This window comes from Cydia strobilella, chromosome 8 (assembly GCF_947568885.1).
Source record: "Cydia strobilella chromosome 8, ilCydStro3.1, whole genome shotgun sequence".
Lineage (NCBI taxonomy): Eukaryota > Metazoa > Arthropoda > Insecta > Lepidoptera > Tortricidae > Cydia > Cydia strobilella.
The window spans coordinates 18421049-18442757 of record NC_086048.1 but is presented as its reverse complement, the minus strand read 5'-3'; the positions used below and the strand labels follow the sequence as shown (position 1 = coordinate 18442757).

The 21709-nt window shown below is 37.0% G+C and overlaps 2 protein-coding genes across 3 annotated transcripts in view; both read left to right on the top strand.

Annotated features, from left to right (window-relative positions):
• The window catches only part of LOC134743732 (muscarinic acetylcholine receptor gar-2), a 30284-nt gene extending 17206 nt beyond the window's left edge, over positions 1-13078 (top strand). Inside the window, exons 2-6 of one of the 2 annotated variants that reach the window (XM_063677353.1) lie at positions 4840-4922; positions 7123-7262; positions 7393-7528; positions 9642-9825; positions 10463-13077. In XM_063677353.1, the coding sequence (XP_063533423.1) occupies positions 7186-7262; positions 7393-7528; positions 9642-9825; positions 10463-12555 (2490 nt within the window). In that variant the 5' untranslated portion in view covers positions 4840-4922; positions 7123-7185 and the 3' untranslated portion in view covers positions 12556-13077. Of the gene's footprint in view, positions 1-4839; positions 4923-7122; positions 7263-7392; positions 7529-9641; positions 9826-10462 lie in introns of those variants that run through there. The other variant, XM_063677355.1, reaches the window with a different exon arrangement.
• The window catches only part of LOC134743410 (membrane alanyl aminopeptidase-like), a 363156-nt gene that overhangs the window by 104780 nt on the left and 236667 nt on the right, over positions 1-21709 (top strand). The gene's annotated exons all lie outside the window — the stretch shown is intronic.

The window sequence follows — 21709 nt, the reverse complement described above, 5'->3', positions numbered from 1 at the left end:
ATTTTCTATGGGCGGGTAAATTTTTTTCGCGATTTTGTGGTTGGTCCCATAGTAAAAGTTGCTCAATATAATCCCAAAATCTCCCTGGCAATGGGAATGCACTTATTTTTAGCCACCCTGTAGGATAATTCTTGCCATGTTTAAGAATTTTTCGTCAAAAATGTGACAGTTGCGTAGGAAGTGGCGCCCGCAATAATTTTCTATAATTTCTTATCGGACTATACATCAAGTTAGTAAGTTTTGCGCAATATTAAATTCCAGACATAATCGTACTTAGCTTTTTTCTTTGTGACCGACAAAAAAGTATATAGAAGACGGGGGAAGAAAAGAAACGGCTGTATCTGTTAATTTTCTTAATAAATCGAGTGCCGTTCGTAGCCGCTAGAAGCATTACTGCCGTAATTATCAAGGAAATTCACAGCAGTACTGTCACACAGTAGGTAATTTCAGTTGTTGTTTACATCCCAATGTCACCCTAACATAACACACATGTCATGCCATCATTTAATGGTATTCATCAGCAATATTTTTACTGCGAAACAAAACAAAATCAAAATCAAAAATGTAAAATACGAGTGAAAAATAGAAGCAATTTAAAAATAGTGCACCGTGTTTATTCAGTAGAAAAAACAATTAAAACAACCCGTATACTTAAATCTGTAGCCTTCTACAAACAACCCGGCAGAGCCAGACAATGGCAAAACAAAAACTAACCGTAAATTAATACTTTCCGAAAGGGAGGCCGATTGTGTTCCAACAAATAGGATATTTGAGTACTAGTTAAATCAGTTTCTTTTTTTGAACTGCCAAAACGATTTGCTACTATGGAATTTATATGAAACACTAGCATGTGACGTCACGATCAAATTACCTACTCTTTATAGTTTTATACGGGTTTTAAAATAGAAAATGTGTCTAAAAATAACTGCTATCTACATCATCATCATCATAATTTAAGAGCATGGCTCTTGTCGGTGGAGTATGCGCCAGTTGCTATCTACGATTCTCTATTAATCTTCTGGTAGTTTTATAACCAATTATTACAATCAGAATACGCGTCCATGATTCAGCGTGCACTGCTGCATCAATCGGCGCGTACTACGTAGGTGAACAACACGCGAACGCGTGGGCGATCTCGTTGTGAACGCGCACGCCGTGGGCCCGCCGCGCCTCGCCGCGCCGCTTCGCTTCGCGTTCGCGAGTTGTTCGCTTACGTAAGACACAGCGTGAGCGCGGATGATTGGTGCTGACTATAAATGCAATCAAGTATCGTGAGGCCAATTCGAAAGTATAATTTGATATATATAAACAATTTTATTTCATTTGCCCGTGCATTTCGCTCGTTAATGTACATATGGCGCGAGGGAGATACACGCACGGGCGAGTGAAAACCTAATTACATAACCTTGATATCAAAATCTGTTTTAATTGGCGTTCGTCTTAATTAACAAACAGTCGTATCAAAATAGAATGAAAACTATATCAAATTGTAAGATCGGAATCGGCCTCCGGGTATATAAAAGCTACATTCTTTTCGGTTTGCGCACGCACCATACAAAAAGCGTTCGCCCTGTGAAGTCACAATGTATGCAAAGGAATCATTACGCAGCGTACTACGTAGGCGAACAACACGCGAACGCGAAGCGAAGCGATGCGGCACGGGGTGAATCAATCCTTTGATACCTATAGAAGTGTCCTACGTGGGCGATCTCGTTGCGAACGCGAACGCCGTGGGCCCGCCGCGCCGCTTCGCTTAGCGTTCGCGAGTTGTGTATATAATTGCCATCAAAAAATCTCGTTATAACACAACTATTCAAATAAAAGTGTTCAATATACATTAGGGCAATAAAAAAATGTCAAAATTATATGATATAATAATTATAATATGATTTATTTATCGCACAATATACAATTTCACTTAAAACTACGCATGGTAAATTCTTACGAATTTATATTGTGATTGTCAGTTTTTTTTATTTTATATAGAAAAAGATCAGTGACGATTACTATTTCAGTTAAAATTACCAATTATTAAATTACAATAGTACGTCAGCAGTTACGTAATAAATTAAAAACAATTACATACCTATTTAGGAAATAAAATCACCAAGAAAGGGCCGTTATTAAGGTACACAATAAATGAACAAAATGAGCACATAATAATATGTCATGTCACAGAAATAAGTACCATGCGGGTCGTCATTAAGCTAATAAAGAAGTAAATTATATAGTAAACCTTAAAATTCAGATCTCAACAAGATAGATACAATAAATCTAATTAATATACGTGTTTAAACTCGAATCGAATAAAAATGTTACAATAAATTACGGATTAATTACATATTATTTTTGGATTCATTTCGAGCCGTCGAACGTGTTTATTGAACATACATCATGCATGTAGCCCATTGTCTACGTCAGTCTCTATCGCTCTTGCATGATAAAGCGACAGTGACGGAGATAGCTACCCCCTCCTGGTTACTGTAACTATGTATCATTGAACAACTGATCGTCAACCTTATTGAAACTGCGTAAGGCTCACCAGTGGTCATTTGTGAGGTTGTAAGTCGAGTGACAGGCATTTTGGGCTTGTTATTGTTTCTTGATGAGAAATTGTTAACGGCGCAAGTTATCTGATTTGGACAGTTTCGTGTCAGGACGGTGGCAGTTTAGTAGTTATGGAACCGACAGCGGTATTTAGTTTTACAATTTGTTACAGTTTTGAATCTTGACTGGACTCGCAGTGCACTTGAAAGGGTAAAGCCATGATTAGAAGGAAAAAAAAGATATGGCACGCCGTGCGAAACTTGGGCGGATTTTTAACTTTTATCTCAATTACTCTGAAAATGTACTTATGTATACAATTTTGCTCGCCAGATTCGTGAGCTATAAATCACTGGTAAAATTATACTGCAATGATAAGCAGGATATAGTCGTTCGATTTGTAGCTGGCCCCGAGCGGCTAATCCTTTGTCAATTGTTAAGTAAAACCGCACGTGCCACTACTTGCAAACAAAGGGTCGTGTAATTCTAATTGGCACCTGAGCGCGGGTTAGTTCAACGTTTAAAAAAACCAGTGTAGGTGCGCTCTTTGATAATGCGCCTATGTTACGCATCTCGATGACACATTTTAGACTGGTTCTGTAGCGTTCGACTCGCCGGCACTCAGTTACCATAGAGGGACCACACAAGAATCCGCAAATTAATTTTCCATTTGTTCATTTTCAATCTTATTGCAATTTCCATAGGAGTTGTAATTCAATAACCGGTTAAAGTGACAGAACCATTTTTATGCAGGTAGTGGCACGTGCGGTTTTACTTAACAGTAGACAAAGGATAAGCCGTTCGGGGCCAGCTACAAATCGAATAACTATAACGAATTTCAACTGAAAATACATGAAAATTAGAAATGTTTTTGTAATTTTTTTCATGGCATTTGCCCTTGGCTCCAAATAAAGGGCGATTTCCGGTTACTGATCGATACATACGGCCCAATTTGAACAATGCTTATACACATTGTTCGGATTGGGCCGAAGGGTAATCACCTGAAAGCAGAGCTTGAATGTCACATGTATTCATAGAATTTCATAAATATCAGACCTCTTCCTACAATTTGAACATCTTTAAAATTATATAGCACGCCTGAATGCGGATATACTTGACCTACTCGTATACCTAGTAAGGTACATAGGTAGGTTTCCTTGAGATAACTCACGGGTGAATAAACACGGCGCAGTCAACTAGGCGATGACAAATAATCCTAGCGTAGCTAAGTTTTACTAGCTTGCAAGTGCTATGCAAGAAAGCAACTTAATACGGATATTTCATTTTATACCCAAACTCCAAAGAAATATAAAATGTGTACGTTTAAAAATCGAAGCAAGTTAATAAAACCGGCCAAGTGCGAGTCGGACTCGCGCACCGAGGGTTCCGTATATTTTAGTATTTGTTATTATAGCGGCAACAGAAATACATCATCTGTGAAAATTTCAACTGTCTAGCTATCACGGTTCATGAGATACAGCCTGGTGACAGACAAACAGACAGACGGACAGCGGAGTCTTACGGAACCCTAAAATGCATTTTTAATATATCAGTTAAAAAATAATGCTGAACAAGAACGCTGTAGCAATAATGCCGATGCAGTCTGAATCCGAATGTAATCCGGCTCGACTCTCACAAAACAATATGAAATTCTAATATTTAAACATCTTTGTTTAAACTATAAAGATGTTACTTATTTAAAAGTATTGACGATTGAACTAAAATGAGTAAGTCTGGTCAAAATAAAATCTTGGGCTTAGGTATTTCTATTTTTAACTTTATTTTAACCGTATTACACAGGGTGTTTTTTTTTTCAACCATTAGCCATATTTTGCGAGATGAGTATGTATCTATACATATTATAAAACAACGTCCCCGGCCGCGAATGTCTGTAAGTCTGTGTGTCTGTATGTTCGCGATAAACTCGAAAACTAATAGAATGATTTTCATGCGGTTTTCACCTACCAATAGAGCAATACTTGAGGAAGTTTTAGGTATATAATTTATTATGGTATACCCATGCGAAGCCGGGGTGAGTCGCTAGTTATTGATACGAAAGCATATCCTAAGGGTACTAATTAGTATAGATCCTAATGAATATGATTTACTTTTTTTTCAGGACAAATTTTTCCTTATAAAATAATCGAAAAAATTCCCGTCTGGGTTGAAGCATACGCAAAGGCTGAATAAACTGAAACTCGAATGACGTCAAACCAGCTGCAGGTTTGATGTCGTTTGATGTCGAAAACACAAATTTCAACCCCACACGATGTTATCTCCGTATTTCCTCCACAGACGTAAGCCGCGATCACACGATGCTTCCGGACGGGTGCCGGACGGCGGCGGGCATCCGTCAGACCGGGGCCTTATCTCACAAGGTGAGTAACGCCCACGAAAACAGGTGCTCAAATAACCTAATGATATTTCATGGGGTCAGTTTATTTATTTAAAATTTTCATAAAAAGTAATTAAAACTAAGCATAACACGGGCATTATTTTAACTCAACCAAACAATTAAAAACTTTGACATCAATATAATGATATTCTAAATGTTGGACATCAATCTTCCGAGATCTAGTTTTAGTATAAATGTACAAACTCTAAAGACTTATCAATATGTAAACAAGCCTTTAAACAAATTTACATGCTTATTAGATAAAAATAAATTATTATTTCCGAAATCGGTGTTTTTGAGAAAGTAACTTAATTTAACCTCAACAATGCACTCTTAAAATTAACGAAGTTTAAAAAAAACATGGTGTATAGCTAAATTTATTCTTAGAAATCACGAACCGTAAAACCACCCAACTGCCAAAATTCCAAAATTCAAAATCCAAACCAAAATCCAAAATTTCCTAACTACGGTCCAAAACAAGCTTGAATTATATCCGAAATCGATTTTTTGAGAAAGTAACTTAATTTAACCACAACAATGCACTCTTAAAATTAACGAAGTTTAAAAAAAACATGGTGTATAGCTAAATTTATTCTTAGAAATCACGAACCGTAAAACCACCCAACTGCCAAAATTCCAAAATTCAAAATCCAAACCAAAATCCAAAATTTCCTAACTACGGTCCAAAACAAGCTTGAATATCTTCGATTACGTGTAACTGTTATTTGAAAGACGCAAAATTTAAGTAAAGTTAAAGTAAAATATGCTCATAAATTGAAGAAAAACGCAGACAACCTCGAAAAAAACATTGATATTGATAGTCAATCACATACTAAACCTTTGGACCATAGTTGTAATTAAACCATAAATGGGTCGTTTTACGGAACCGAGTTGCACATATCCATAAAATAAAGTGACTGAGAAAAATTAAATAAAAGTTCACTGTTGAAAAAACTTTTTTTTACTCAGACTACTTTGTATTTGGGTGTGGCTATTTTATTGTTAAAACTCTTCCAAACTTCTAATTGTTTGATCCCACAGATCTGCGCAGTTATGTTTTTTAAGCTCTGGTCCTGATTAAATACACAACCCACAATAAAGAAAGGAAATCTCAAACAATAACCTAATGCTTTATCAAAATTCGATTAAACTTCGTCTACATTAATGAGGTTAATATCAGATTACTGAACTTCGTTAATGGAGTCTGCAGACAATGATCTTGTGCCAGAAATGAAGCCGAGATTCAATGGATGAAAATAAGATATTGATTTGTAAGGATTTGAAATAATTCTTCGTGCTTGGCACCTTTAAACCTATTAGTAGGTCGTGAACTGCTTGTGAAAGGTTCGGCTTAAAAGGTCAATTTGAAGAAGGGACTTTCGGCTACCTAAGGCCCTTTAAGGCTCTTTCGTCGCTTCTAACTCTTGCGGATATGCACATACTCCACTTACAGAAAGTCGGTATAGCAGAGGGAGCAAAGTTCTTCCTGTCTTATTACTGTGTCTGTACGAAGTACGTATACAAATACGATACTCATAGGTTCCTTGACATGAAGCTGAGACTGGAGACCATTTCAAGAACGCTTTATAACCAACAATCTATGTCAGTGTTATTTTTTATATTTATATTAAGCTTTTTTGAATAAAGCATCATCTATTCTATTCTATTCTAAAGTTCTTGCCAGAAAACTATATATGCCGTCTTCCCTACATTGATTGATCTTAATTCACTCAACGATTTGTTGAGCGATATCGTCTGTGCTGAGCGTTAAAATTGAAAAGCGCCAATATTCTATGCATTTTTTTCTACGGAACCCTACGGGACTTGATCTTGGTCGTTTTTATTTTTATTTTTGATCAGCAGGTGACTAAGCTTGCTTACTTTAAACTAAAAATTTGAGTTATGATGAACAACTATGAAAAAACAACGTTTTCTTAATTCGTAATTTTTTATATCTTTGTTAACTTGAACAGCCTGTAGCTCCTAAAGTATTGATCGTAGAGTAAAAATAAATATGACCTAATTTGTATAAAATTTTATGTGGAATCTTTTGTTCAAAGTAATTATAATGCTATTCGTACAAATATTCGAGATATTAGCCAAAATCTGACCCTGCTTTTCCCTACAGGCATGTTGACATCCCACACAGATAACACATTTTCATCAACACCCATTTGTTTCAGACTCCAGGCGTTTGAGGCGTCCGGCAGATAACCGTAGACAATAATAGAGCCTTCGATACCATAATGAACTCGACGGAAAGCCTCGACGTCAATAGATCTACACCGATATACACCATCGGCACGAGTTTTATTACACAGTGGTGAGTGTTTATTCGCACACTTTTACGTATACCTACTACTTTTTTACGCTTGGAGGATATAAGTAACCAAACGGAGTTTCCAGCTATCGCTTGAGTACGAATAGAAACTAAATAAATATCTTATTTGCAGGAAACTACTAAAACTGAAGCAACGCACGTGCCTCCCGACCGACAGTCCCAGCGAGTGCCAGCACATTTACCTTCTGAACGGGTCTAACTACTCTGACGTATACTACTATAACAACTCCTTGGACAACAACGTGCTGGTAAGAAGTAATTACAGACTACAATGACGCTTTCGCTTAAGCGAAAACAAAATATCTTTAAAGATATTGGCCCAAAATGATGACCCAAAATGATACTTGGCCTTCGACACAAGACAACGCCAATTTCCTCGATCTTGCGCTGCTTTTCGCCAATTGTTGACTCGGAGTTCGCGCAGATCCGTCTCCACCATGTCGATCCATGTCGATACCTCGCTTAAAGCTAATGTGCAAAAGAGAAGCCATCAGTATGTTAACATTTTATGAGTGCGAATGAGGCAGACTATAAATGATAGTGGCCTTTTGAATGTATCAAAACTTAATATTAGCGGACTGGAAAATACGAAAGTAACTATATCTTGGAAATACTGATACACGCGTTTGACCTAACTTTATAGGTTGCCATATGCCAGTGCCGAAGTATCTACCTTCATAAGAAGACAGTGAACAACCGCTTCTCCATACAAATGTAGTCCCCATTTTCCTCCTTGGATATTGATATCATTGAACATATTTTTTAACAATTTTTGTATTTTAATAAATAAATAATAAATAAAATCATTTATTTCGACCAACTTAGGATCATATCACATTACATTGGGACATTACATTAAATAATAAAATTATAAAATTATAGCTAAGTTAAAATTAACATTAAAATTAAATTAATTAATTAAATCATAATTATTACTTAAAATCTAACCTAAACAATAACACCCGGTCGAGCCTTAGGAAGGCTTGGACACCAGCACGTGAATCATCTGACAGTGATTCAAGTACTGGCAGTCAAACCTCTCCGCAAACGCCCTCAAGATGCCGCTGGAACTAGCCCGCACTCTGCACACCAGGGATGTGCAGCGTTTCCTCATTGTAGCGTAAAAACAGTCTACCCTGGCCTCCGCGAACATCCCCGACGCACTACAAAAACGAAGTAGTCCCATCAGCACCCTGAAGGCGTTGTTATATTGTATACGAAGAGCGTTGTACTGTTTTTGCGTATAGCACGCCCACAGACTTGCAATGTAAAAGGTAGTACAGAATGCTGTAAAAAGAGTCTTTTTCACCTCAATGGATTTTAACCATAGTCTTAAAAAATCAAAGAATTGTTTTTTATTATTTTTTATTAATAGAAGGAAGGAAGATACTAGTTAGAAAAAAACCCTGACTGTAAGCGGCAATTTTGCTCGACTTGGGGCAGGCATTGATCAGCTGTACCTCAGATATATTTACGCTTATCGTTTCCTACGTTGTTTACGCCAAAATATTGCAAAACAAAACAGCTGTTGACAAAAACACCTAAACAGCCTTTTATTTGAATTTCAAAAGAATCTGCCGAACACAAATAACAACCGATTTCAATCACCTTGTATCCGTAAACGATCTTTAAATGTAAGTGTAAATATCTAAGAAACCTATTCCGTAGATAATAAACAGCATACTTAATAGAGCAAATTAGCCTAGTTTCAGCCATTTTTGCCTTGTAATAGAAAACTCAGAACTCGATAAACGTATCGATGGGTTTCCTATAGATAGCTATCTGTAAACCTATCGATAGGTTTGCCGATCCGAGTCGCTGTGGCATTTTATCGATTGTAAAAAGCATATGAAGTCATTTGTTTTTGTTGCGGCGGTTGTGAGGCAAAATGGGTATAAAAGAAGCCTATTTTGTAGCAAAGAATAAATAGACAGTATTTCAAAGTCAATGCAACCTTGACGATAGGGCAGGTTAGCTAGGTACCTACGATTTTCATTGTGTTAGTATATTGATATTATACAAACTTTAGAGACTATTTGTTCAGTTACAGTCAAGGGCATAAATATATATACATTCGTGGTAAGTTTTGAAGTTTTGAACCCGCGACCTCCGGATTGAAAGTCTGACTTCAAAATATTTAGATCAGTACGGTACTCACTGTTATTTTTAGTCGCTTTTGGCGACATGTTTCGGATTCTTTCGGAAACATGTCGCCAAAAGCAACTAAAAATAACAGTGAGTGAAACCGTACTGATCTAAATATTTTGAAATATGTCTCACGATAGTTTAAGTTCTGACGTCAAGTCAACGGTCACCACCGCTTCATTTAGAAAACAATTAACATTACTATTTCTCCCACAGGAACCAATACTCCCACCATTCCCGCTGTGGCTGGCCGCGATCTTCGCCACTTGCCTACTGCTGGTCATCCTGCTGACAGTCAGCGGTAATGTCCTGGTGCTCATGGCCTTTCTTGTTGACCGGACTATTCGTCAGCCCAGCAACTACTTCATCGCCTCGCTCGCTGCCACAGACCTTCTCATAGGTGAGATATTACCAATTTACCAATATAAATTCCTGCTGTCTGCTCTTGAGTATTTTGCTGAAAGTCAGCCGCAATGTCCTGGTGCTCATGGACTTTCTTGTTGACCGGATTATTCGGCAACCTATCGCCTTCATCTTCAGCTTCATCGCCTCGCTCGCTGCCACAGACCTGCTCATAGGTAAGGACACTAAGGAAAAATACTTGCTATAGTAAAATTCAACTTAATATCTAAATAAATAATTTCGAAAATCATTTTCCGACCCACACGCATCATTATTCTTTAATATTCCGTTTTTTGTTGAGGAAAAATATCTACGCGCCAAATTATCATTTTATTTGAGTTTTGAAAAATTGCGACGATTACCAAATCAAAAAACAAAATTGCTCATAAGGCATCTTAAAAAAGAAAATCGTTTTTGCGAAACATGATTTTCTGAATAATTGAAACTGTCAAATTATTATTCTTCATAAGCCTGAGATGTATCTTCTTTAAATACCTGCGATATGTTTCCACAGACGTTATTTAGAAAGAAAATAACCTCTACAAATTGCATGCAACGGTTAGCAATTCAAATCCACTGAAGCTCGAGAAATTCAGCTGTTGCCTCTTTTAATATAAGATTGTCCTTGTCCGCAGGTACAATATCCATGCCATTTTACACAGATTACGTTTTGAAAGGCTACTGGCATCTCGGCCCTCTATTGTGCGATCTCTGGCTTTCCGTCGACTACACCGTTTGTCTAGTATCACAATACACCGTGCTCCTTATTACTGTAGACAGATTCTGCAGCGTTAAAATAGCAGCTCGATACAGAGCCTGGAGAACTAAAAACCGAGTTATTTGGATGGTGACTGTCACCTGGATTATACCTGCCTTACTGTTCTTTACAACTATTTTTGGATGGGAACATTTCATCGGCTACAGGGATTTGCAAGAAGGAGAATGCGCTGTACAGTTCCTAAAGGATCCCATTTTTAACACAGCTTTAATTATTGGATATTACTGGACTACATTGATTGTCCTTATCGTGCTATACGCGGGAATATTTAAGACTGCTTATGATATGCAAAAGAAAAGTGAGGCGAAACAAAGAAAGATGCAATCCATGGTGGCTTTGAGTGCAGGTGTCATGTCAGGAATGGCTGGACGGGCTGCAGGCATGGCGGCACTTTCCAAAGCCACAATTTCTAGTGAAGATCAAATGAAGGTATCCGAAACTATTAGAAAAGATTCAACTTCTAAAGGCTCTTTAGCAGCACCTTTGCTTACACTTGGAGGATCGACTGATTCTAATTCTAGTCAAAAATCGTCAGCTCATAAAAGTAGTGCTACTGTTACAGCCACATCAACAACTGCTGAATCGGACGGAGATAAGAAAGAAGATCAAGTAGAAGCGGAAAGGTCTAGTAGTCCCGCTTTCGACTCCGATGACGAAAGCACTACTCAAACCAACGCCAAAAAGCGCCCGTCTGTAGCCAACCTCGTGATGCAAACCGGAGCGATCCAACTGCTCAACAACATGCGCATGAATGGCGGAATGCTAATCAAAACAGATTTAAAACAAACCTCTGTAACGAAACAAGAACTTGATAAGCCTAAATCTTCTCTGTCACAGATATCCGAAAAAAGTTTACTTGACACTGACAACCCTGATACGTCTCAGACTGGACCAGCCGTACAAGCGCCGACAGTGCCTCCGTCAAACACTAGTGTCACCTCACCGACGTCTTCAGGTATAGCTACGCCGTCTGAACAACGAGAAGTATCGACGACTATTGCTCAAAGAATTATACCTCCGCCTACTGAGTTCAGGTGCAGCCCTTCTGTATCCGAAAGCCCTCCGTCTTATTCCGAATCCTCTCGAGCAAGAACTGTTAGAGTAGTAAGAGATGGCAATACATATGACGTACTAGTCGGAATGGACGGCGCTGATTTGAGATATATGGATGAGAGCTCCATCGTCATTCCTACACCGACTAATGAAAGTCCTCCCTCTTCTGTGACGTTTCCAACTGCAACTGAACCTTCATCTCCACCAACTTTGAATAGTGCAACCAATGTAACTAATAGTTCCCTTTTGCAAGCAGCTCTTATTAGAGCTACAGCGGAGGCCAAAGCGCCGGCTCCTAAATCAAGCTTCTCACCGCCACCGCCTATAAAAGTCAACACAGAGGTTAGTTTGACGACGGGAGAGCGACCCAAACCAGTGATCACTTTAGTGTCAACGTCTTCCAATAATAACGACCAGCAGTCACCGAAGCGGCCTGAAATTATCTCGCCATTGAAACTAAACGCTTGCATAACGCCGGCCGTGGAAAACAGCGAAGCGTCTAGCCCCGCCGTTACTGGGTCAGGCCGTGGCGACTCGAAGAAAGAGTTTGTTAAAAACATTGGAAAGAAATTAAAAGTTAAACGTTCGAAGCGCGACGGCCTGTTCCCGAGTATCGGGCGGCAGAAGTCGAAGTCAGAAAACAGGGCGAGGAAAGCGTTTAGGACAATTTCGTTTATTCTCGGCGCGTTCGTAGTTTGTTGGACGCCTTATCACATTTTAGCTTTAGTGGAAGGTTTCTGCACAGATCCGCCCTGTACGAACAAGCATTTATACATGTTCACGTACTTTTTGTGCTACGCTAATAGTCCTATTAACCCTTTCTGCTACGCCCTTGCTAACCAGCAATTCAAAAAGACCTTCACGAGACTCCTCCGGGGTGATTTTCACATCACCTAGTCCATGTATGTGGGGCATAAGGCGTGAATTTACCAACCCCCGGGCTACACACGCACAATTTTGAATGACTATTCAAATGTTGTTTATAATGAGACAATACTGTATTTTAAATTCAGTAAGAATGCTTTCAGTGTATAGAATGAGATGTGTAGAAAGTGTTTTAAGATGTATAGGCTTTTTAAAAGCCAAACAACTGATATTTACTGTAAATACTCTATTCGTTAGTAAGTTAATTTGTCATAAAGTTCAGAACTGACAATAAAATGTTAGAATGTGTATATAAAAGTTGTAGTCATGTATGTATACTTCAAGTCTCTTTATAATTCTAGCTAAGAACATAACAATAATCACTTTAAGTGTTGCTTTAGAGAAAGCCGTTGTAAAAACATAATAAGCATGTATTTATATAAAAATGATGTATGATCGACCGTTTTAAATTCAAAGTCTGTATTGTTATGTGGCTATAGAGTTTGGATGCTTTCTTTTTCTATAACAAATAAAAATCTTAAGAATTATTTGAATGAACAACATAATCTTATCAATCGACATTTTGCGATATTATAATTATTGAATTTAAATAATGATATTATTGTAGAAAAGTAAATTCTTATTATGACCATTATTTACTATTTTTTTAATAGCCACATTACAAACGACGGAACGCTTAAAAGCTTTAAGCACGAGCCCAGCTAAAGTTTTTCAGCGTCAATAAATAAAATAGTCAATTATCTTTTAGTCTAAGCATTGTTAGTACTAAGGGCCTAAACCGTTTCTATAAAGTGTAGACTCGATATTTTTAGATTATAGGTTTACCGTAATTACAAATAAAAAAGAGGATCAAAAGGCAGCAAGCAAGTGATAATATTATTTTTTGGAAAATCAAATCTACGCTTTCTTGAAGATAATATGTGGGATTCCATTTCTGTTGGAATTTCAGATGGAAACATCTTTATTGCACTGCAAGGATGACTCACGTTAGACCGGGCCGTGACCGGGCCGGAGCTTCCGGCGCTACGTTTTCTATGGAAAGCATCTGATCACCTGTCATGTCATAGAAAAGTAAGCACCGAAAGCTCCGGCCCGGTCACGGCCCGGTATAACGTGAGTCATCCTTAAGATAGAACCCTTCTGTGATGGAAAGCAACATTAGGTATTTATTTAATAAACTATATTGTGCAAAACACGTCTTGACCTACTTTGAGAAAGGAGATTTTTCTACGAAAAAAACTGTCTTCAGTTAAGTTATTAAAAAAATTGCTTTTAAACAAATAAATTATAATGTTATTACCTTAAACTATTAATTACGAGTACATTTACAGTATGAATTTGTGGGAAAGTAAAATGAAAAAAAAACTGACATAATTCAGAAGTTAAAAATATAAGGTCAATACAATACGGTAAAGTGTAGCTGCGGGTTATGTGTGGCTGGCCTTTACATTGAGGCATGTTTACACTTTGATTAGTGTTTATTGTGAGTTCATACACTTGCCAGTAAACACAAGTAGCAAAAAGCTTAGCCACACTTACCCGTATTTACCTTATTTGTATTGCATTTAACCAAATACTTTAATGCGAAAACTTTTTATTGTGGTCATATTTTACACATTTTGAGTTCAGAGAATATCAATGTTTTAAGGATGACTTACACCAGACCGACCCATATCGGCTGATCGGTTATCACGTGGTCCATAGAACACACAGCGCCGGAAGCTCCGGCCCGGCCCCGGCCCGGTCTAGCATGAGTCATCCTTTAATTAATTTACTTAGAATACTTGCATGTCTTAGATTTGTATATTAGCCTTGCCTTTCGTAGTACAATAGTAATTCAGTGTCAAAATATGTATGATCCTAAACAGTATTTTTATAATAGTGCCCTGTAGACACAATACCTATAGGTCGTATATAAATTGTCACATCAATATGAAAGACAAAAGTGAAATGACATTAGTTAGTGTTATCGGAAAATTACTGAAAAATAAAGATAGATTAATAAAATATGATTTTAATGAAAAAAGGTATAGTTTGTATGTGATTAAAATCGAGTACACTTTTTCCAAGCTTTTGTATTCAGCTATAAATGTTAATATTTCATGCAATCATTATTTTTTTGTGATTTGTCTCAAGAACAACTATCTGCCACGCCCTACTCTCTTGATTATATTTCAATCGTTTGTGATAAATAATTTGCAAGAACTTTAAAATGTTATTAAAATTAGACATGATCTTAATTATTCATTATTTTCATTAAGTTTAAAAAATACCTTTTCACTACAGCTATATCCAAAAATATTAAAAGTACTACTTATATTTTTATTTTATTATTAATATTGAATTAAAATTGTGTTGTTTGTTGTTGATATATTGTTATCAAAATGATGTATAAAATAATCTTTGTTTATACCTAAATGATTTTCCATATTTGTTAAATTTAATTTAATTTAATTTAGTTACCAGATTAATGTTATTTTACATATATACTTTATTTACAAAATAATAGACTAGACTTTATTAACCGGGATATGGACCGTGATTACCTATTGTATTGTTTTCGAGTCTAGTGAAACTAACCGTGAATCATTCAAAACTGTTATAATAGACATTTTGTAGAAATAATGTTTACAATGTAATAAACTGTTTTAGATGAAAATAACAATTATTTGTTCGGTGTTGTCAAATGGATGGAGTTAACATAGAAGTTTTTTTTGACAGACTGTTAATCTTCAATTTGAACTGTTTGTAATAAAAAATGGAAGACAGTTACGAGAATAAAACAGAATAGTAATGATGTGTAGTTTTATTCTACAATTTTAATGAGAGCGTAACTACGTTTGTATGGAAAACACAGCTTGCCGGGGACTCATGGTGGACCTACTATAGATTTATGTGAAAAAAGTGTCACAAAATTTACAAATGTTGTATAAGAAACTGAACCCGTCTCTTTTTGACGAAATGAAAACTTATATGCGATTACTATAATAAGGAGTTATTTGTCTTTCATCAAACAAAAGTTCAGAATTAACAATAATTCCCTTTCGTGACGGCTAATAGAAACTAAAGCAAAGAAAATAATGTGAAAGCGAAATGCCCAAGAAGTAATAATTATCGTAGCGATAGTTTCGTGCCTGCCGCCATTAGGTCGAAAATAAACGAAGGTTCCCGATTTTTGCCGATTCTGCGACCTTGGCAAACACGAAAGAATCCTTTCCTTTCGCTCAGACTTGTCCACATAAGTATTAGTGCGAGCGAGACGCCCGCGCGACTGACAGCTAACTGATATGATTCCAATAGGGAATATTACGCGAAGCTCTGCATAGCCACTACCACAATCTGAGGGTCTATCGCGAAACAAGAAAATCGAAATTTCGTTATCTAACATCTCTGTCACACTTGCATATTCGAGCGAAACGATTCGCCTTTCCCGGTAGATCCTCTGTAAACAAACCGCCTTGATGCATCAATGTCATATTTATTTGTCTCCGAAAACTTGTCCAAAAACTGTTAAAGGCACGCATTTCTATAAAATCCCATGATTTAAAGTCAATGAAACATTTAAAAAAATTGATTGGCTAAGATAATATTCTAAATGTAAAACTTCTTGCTCAGCATGTATTTGACGATGTCAACTTGTGCGCAGTAGGTATGCTTTGAGTCGCTTGCGGCACAATTCCCGTGGGGTAATTTTTGGGCTCTAGTCATACTATACAAAACATAATAAGTAATATCATACAGAACGGCCACGCAACGCCCCGCCCCGATTCGAATTACCTCGCCCCGCGACAGCCAATTGACGACCTTTTGCCGACCGCTCAATACTGTTTTTCAGCAACTTACTCGCACAATGACGCATGCCGCGTGTACAGACGTGCCGTTGCCGTTCACACATAGAAATGCAAGTGATTTTTTCATTTCTCATGCTCCGAAAGAGGGTCATTGTTGTTCTAAAAGGTGTGCAGAAAATGATACGTGTCTGCACTAGAGCATTTTACGTTCGAAGTACGATAAGCAATTGAAATTTGAGTTTAAATGGATTTTGTCTGAATTTTTAATTGAAATTATCCTCAATAAATACTATAAAAATGTATACTTAGTCATGTTTTTAAAAAAACACATGCATTTTACTTTCCTCGTATTCGAAATGAAAAGTAGAGTATTTAACTCGGGTGAAAGGCATCATTTCTGCCTTGGACTATTGGCGCTCTCACTGCGCTCAAGCGCCAAAATACCTCGGCAGAAATGAGTGCCTTTCATCCCTTGGTTAACAATCTACTATTGTTGTACATGTCCGCTCTGTGACACAATCATCATCATCATCATCATCACTTAAGAGCTTTGCTCTTGTCGGTGGAGTATTTGCCAGTCCTTTCTTTCCTGAGCCAGTCTTTTGATTTGCTCGTACGATGCATTCTCTTTTACTTGGCTCAGGTATGTGATTCTAGGCTTTCCACTGCCTCTCGTCTTTTCAATTTTTCCTTCCAGGATGTTAAGGAAAAAGTTGTCGTTTCGTATTAGGTGTCCTAACATCTTGCCTCTCCTATTCCTTATGGTATTTAATAAGCTTCGCCTTTCTCCTACCATATTCAAAACCTCTTCATTCGTCTTTCTTTCAGTCCAGCTAATCCTTTCCATCCTCCGCCAACACCACATTTCGAAAGCTTCCAACCTTTTTCTGTCTTTTTGTCTCAGTGTCCACGTCTCACTCGCATACAACGCAATGCTGACACAATAGTTAACCTTAATTATTTTCTACTATTTAATCAGACTTTATAACCGTAATACTTGAGAAAATACACGTTTTATACTAATTATATTGCACTTAAACCTTTTACTAAAGGCACATAATCAAGTTTCTCTTATCGCTTGTGCCACCCGCTGCCGTTGTCAAGTACCACAATAGGATTGGAGGCGCGTCGACAGGTATTGTGAATGGCGCGCTTTAATTTTCTTAGTTGCTTTGTATACGTATAGATAATTTAGATGTTACGGTCCCAGGATTGTATTTTAGTTGAAAATCTGTCTTATACATGCATTTAAGTAAAATCCCTGTTAGAAATTGGTTACTGATAAGATTTGTAAACAAGTTGCTACGTTCAATTTTTTAACATGCAGATACGTCTGCGAGCGACACTCCAAATTTTATATTAAAGGAAGAAATGGAAAAAGTTACACTTCCGGCAGGATTTGAACCCGCAACCTCCGCAATCCGTGCGTTGCTCTTAACCAATTGAGCTACGGAAGCCTACCTGAACCTTGCAAATCTTTCCATTCCTTCACTTATGTATACACGCCTTTGGGGTGGCGTAAAGCGACATCTACCGTAAGACGATTACATCTTTTTTACGCACGGATTGCGGAGGTTGCGGGTTCAAATCCTGCCGGAAGTGTAACTTTTTCCATTTCTTCCTTTAATATAAAATTTGAAGTTGCTACGTTACCAATCGTTTATTATGTCACATGACATTATCTTATATAGGCTCTATTAACATCTAACGAACAGTGACATCTTTATCCTCGTGAGTATGGATGGTATAGAAAGGATCGCAATCTCTTATGGCAGAATTGTTGTAAAAGTGACCGCGTTAAGCTTTAAATAATAGTTCCTAATCTCTCCGGTGGCGCTAGTGAGGCTCTGGGACATGAGTATAACATGAACCATATAAGGCAACAAATAACCCGACCAAATTACGTAGGTTGTTTTTGGTAGTATTTCGGTGTATGGTGGCGCCGCCTAATTACTGTTTTTTGATGGACACTTTTCATACATAGAGATTAGGCTCCTTTATACAGTCTCCATGCTCGTGAGTCTAAATGTGACGTTTTCAACCAAAAAGTACCACATTGTCGCTTGTCGATAAAGTTGATTTCTAATTGAAGCTTGGAAATAGCGCCTTACTTACAAGCGACAATAAATACCCTTTTGGTTGAAAATGGCACAAATGTACATATTTATTGCAATCTAATTTGAACCTTTCATGAAACAAATAAAGTAGCATTTCTTTTGTTTCATTGAGTTTAAAAAAAAAAACGAAATTCGTTCCAATTTACTTATAGAACAAAGTTCAAATTAAAAATTGAAACCCTTTCTATGGTGGGTCTTACAAGGTTAAGGTAATTTGAACAACAAACTAAACATATTTTAATAACAAAACTTCCGTGAGACACAGACATAAATAGTAGTTTATGTGACTGCTACATAATGAAAGGCATTAAAATACGAGTGTGGGTTAATTAATGAAATGAGTTTCATGAAAGGATTACACGAGTATTTTAATTTTTTTTTTTTTTTTTTTTTTTTTCAATTTATTTGGGACAAAAAACAGTAACACACAGGGTTTAGGCACAGAAATAGAGTACAAAGAATACTATAGTGTGAGACCAACCACATCGTCCACAGATTATTAGATCTACAGTATACATATAGCGCTAGGTAACAATATATCTGATAAAAAGCTAAAATTAACAAAGCTACGATTACGAAATAAATTTGTGGATACAATAACAAATTCATATTTCTGGCAGCAAAAGTACATACTTTTATACATAGTCGTACAATAAAAAACAGCATGGCTCACCGGAGCGACTTTTAATTATGTTTTGTTTGAAGCAACTGAATCACATTCTTTTTATACACATTGTCAGACATCACGAAAATGTCAATTTCATTAAAATACATGTTGTAACATTTAACCAGCCTGTATAGGGGATCACGTTCTCCAGCGTGGGTGCGGCAGCGCGAGTCCGCAAACAGCTGGTGCTTGCGCGCAGCGCCTTTAATGCCTAATATGTAATTATGTACAGCTACATACACTGCTTTATCTACATCAATATCATAAGATTCATAAGCTTCAACAAAACAAAGTAATTTTATAATTACAAACTAATTAATCGTCAAATGGCGGTAATACAAACTAGAGTCGGGGGCTGACTGCGATATCGTTCGACATCAAGTAACATGCGAAATTTGTCAAAATTGTGTTGAAGCCGATATTGGAGTATGTTTAGTATTTAGTGACCCGTTCTTAATATATTTTATCTACATCATAATATTAAAAACTGTAATAGATGTCATATATTAAAGAAAAAGTGACGAAGCCCTCCAGTGGTGAAGGCCGGATTCGAACCGGCGTCTTTAGCTATCGCGGCTAACGCCATGAACCCCTAGGCCACCTCGCCACGGCGGTGCCCGTCCGAATTTCTCGACTATATGCCATCTTAGTAAGACTAGGCGTCTTTGACCAGCTCTAAGGGCAAGCAGTGCGCGCTTGCACCTCCTAAACGAACTCCTTACGGATTTACGTTGTAGCGAGAGAGACTGGTGCTGCCATCTATGAACAAGTTTGGGAACAAATCAAATTATTTTATTAAATAATTTGATTTGTGTTTTTTTTTTTAAGTAGTCACACTACTATGTATAAATTAAATACTGTAATAGATGTCATATATTAAAGAAAAAGTGACGAAGCCCTCCAGTGGATAAAAAAAAAAACAAATCAAATTATTAAATAAAATAATTTGATTTGTTCCCAAACTTGTTTACATCATAATATATTCAGAAACGATAAGCTAATAAGCTAATTAGCTTATCGTTTCTGAATATATTATAGGGAGGTTATGATATTGATGTAGATAAAATATATTAAGAACGGGTCACTAAATATACTAAACATACTCGAATATCGGCTTCAAAAGTGTTGTGGCAAATAATATAATATCTTATTATCTGAAAACGATCTGAGATGTTTTTCTTGAACTATTATGCGTACTGATTCTTTTCCTCATTCTCTCTCTTTGCACCATGAGCCTGATTCAGTTTTAACAATCTGTTACGGTTTTGATCTTATTCGATACGACCTTGAAGATAGCTCACGCTGATTGGTACAGTCGAAGGCAAAAATATCGATCCAGACAAGTGGATCAAAAATATGTGAACACGACTTTGTTGTCTAAGGTGTAACGGCGTACACATATTTTTGAAACTGGGAGTGTATATATATTTATGCCCTTGACGTACATGCGAAATGAAATGAAAGTCGTGCGTGAGATGTGCACCAATCACCAAGACATCAAGGTCATATCAAAACCATAAACTGAAATACATATCATAATATCATACACTAAAGAAAAAGTGGCCAAGTCCACCGGTGGCCGAGGCGGGAATCGTACCCGCGTCTTCAGCCCGTGTCTTCAGCCTACGCGGCTGACGTCCTGACCACTAGACCACCCGGCCCGGCGGTACCCGTCCCAAATTCTCTGGTGTATGCTATCTTTGAAAGGCTAGGCGCAAAAAAAAATGATTTGTTCCCTAGTTGTATCAAAATCAGTTCAAAATCATAACAAATACACGACGACGACGACGACGAAATATACGACATAACTTGACAGCGCCATAAAGGATCCAGAACTGTTTTAATATAACCGAGTTCATTGTTCCGTAAAGCCATTGTCTCCGCGAATATTAAATACAGTGTGAATAGCGTTCTTAAGAAGAACATAGAGAGTATTTTATTATTATGACGAAGTGAAGAACTTTGGATGTACTTAAGTGTATTTTTCTTCCAACTCAAGGGAAACAGTAAGGAAGTTTTCATAGTTTAAATTTAAAAAAAATGACGGCAGCTGATATACACGAGGCTCCTTAAACAAGTTTTATCTTCTAAAAGAAACTCGGACAGAAAAATCTGCTTCTGGTTGGGATTGGCAGTCTAAAATGAAGTTACTTATTATTTTTCTTATGAAGTGATTTAAAAATTAAAATAAGAGAAGGATTACATTTTCAACGCACACACAATTAAAAATTTACTATCGGTGGAGCGCCGTGGACTTTCCGGCTTTTTCATACCATAAGCCAGTCTGGTCATTGTCGACCAAAATTATCTATAATAATAAAAATTGAGATTCTCACAATGAGCCCTTTCATTTGATTTATAATACTATTTTTCTCAGAGGCGTAACGCACATTTTCTTGATATTTTTTTGTCGTAAGCGACACTATTTTCTAAACTATTGCATTGAATGATTTTCGATCAATAGGTTATTGTAGATGAAGTTATTTTATAAGTATACATCTGAGATTTATTTTTATAGGATGAGTAGTTTACAAGTTATGAATTTTTGTTAAACGGAATTTTGTTTTTGGCTCCCCTCAAAAGTAGGCGTT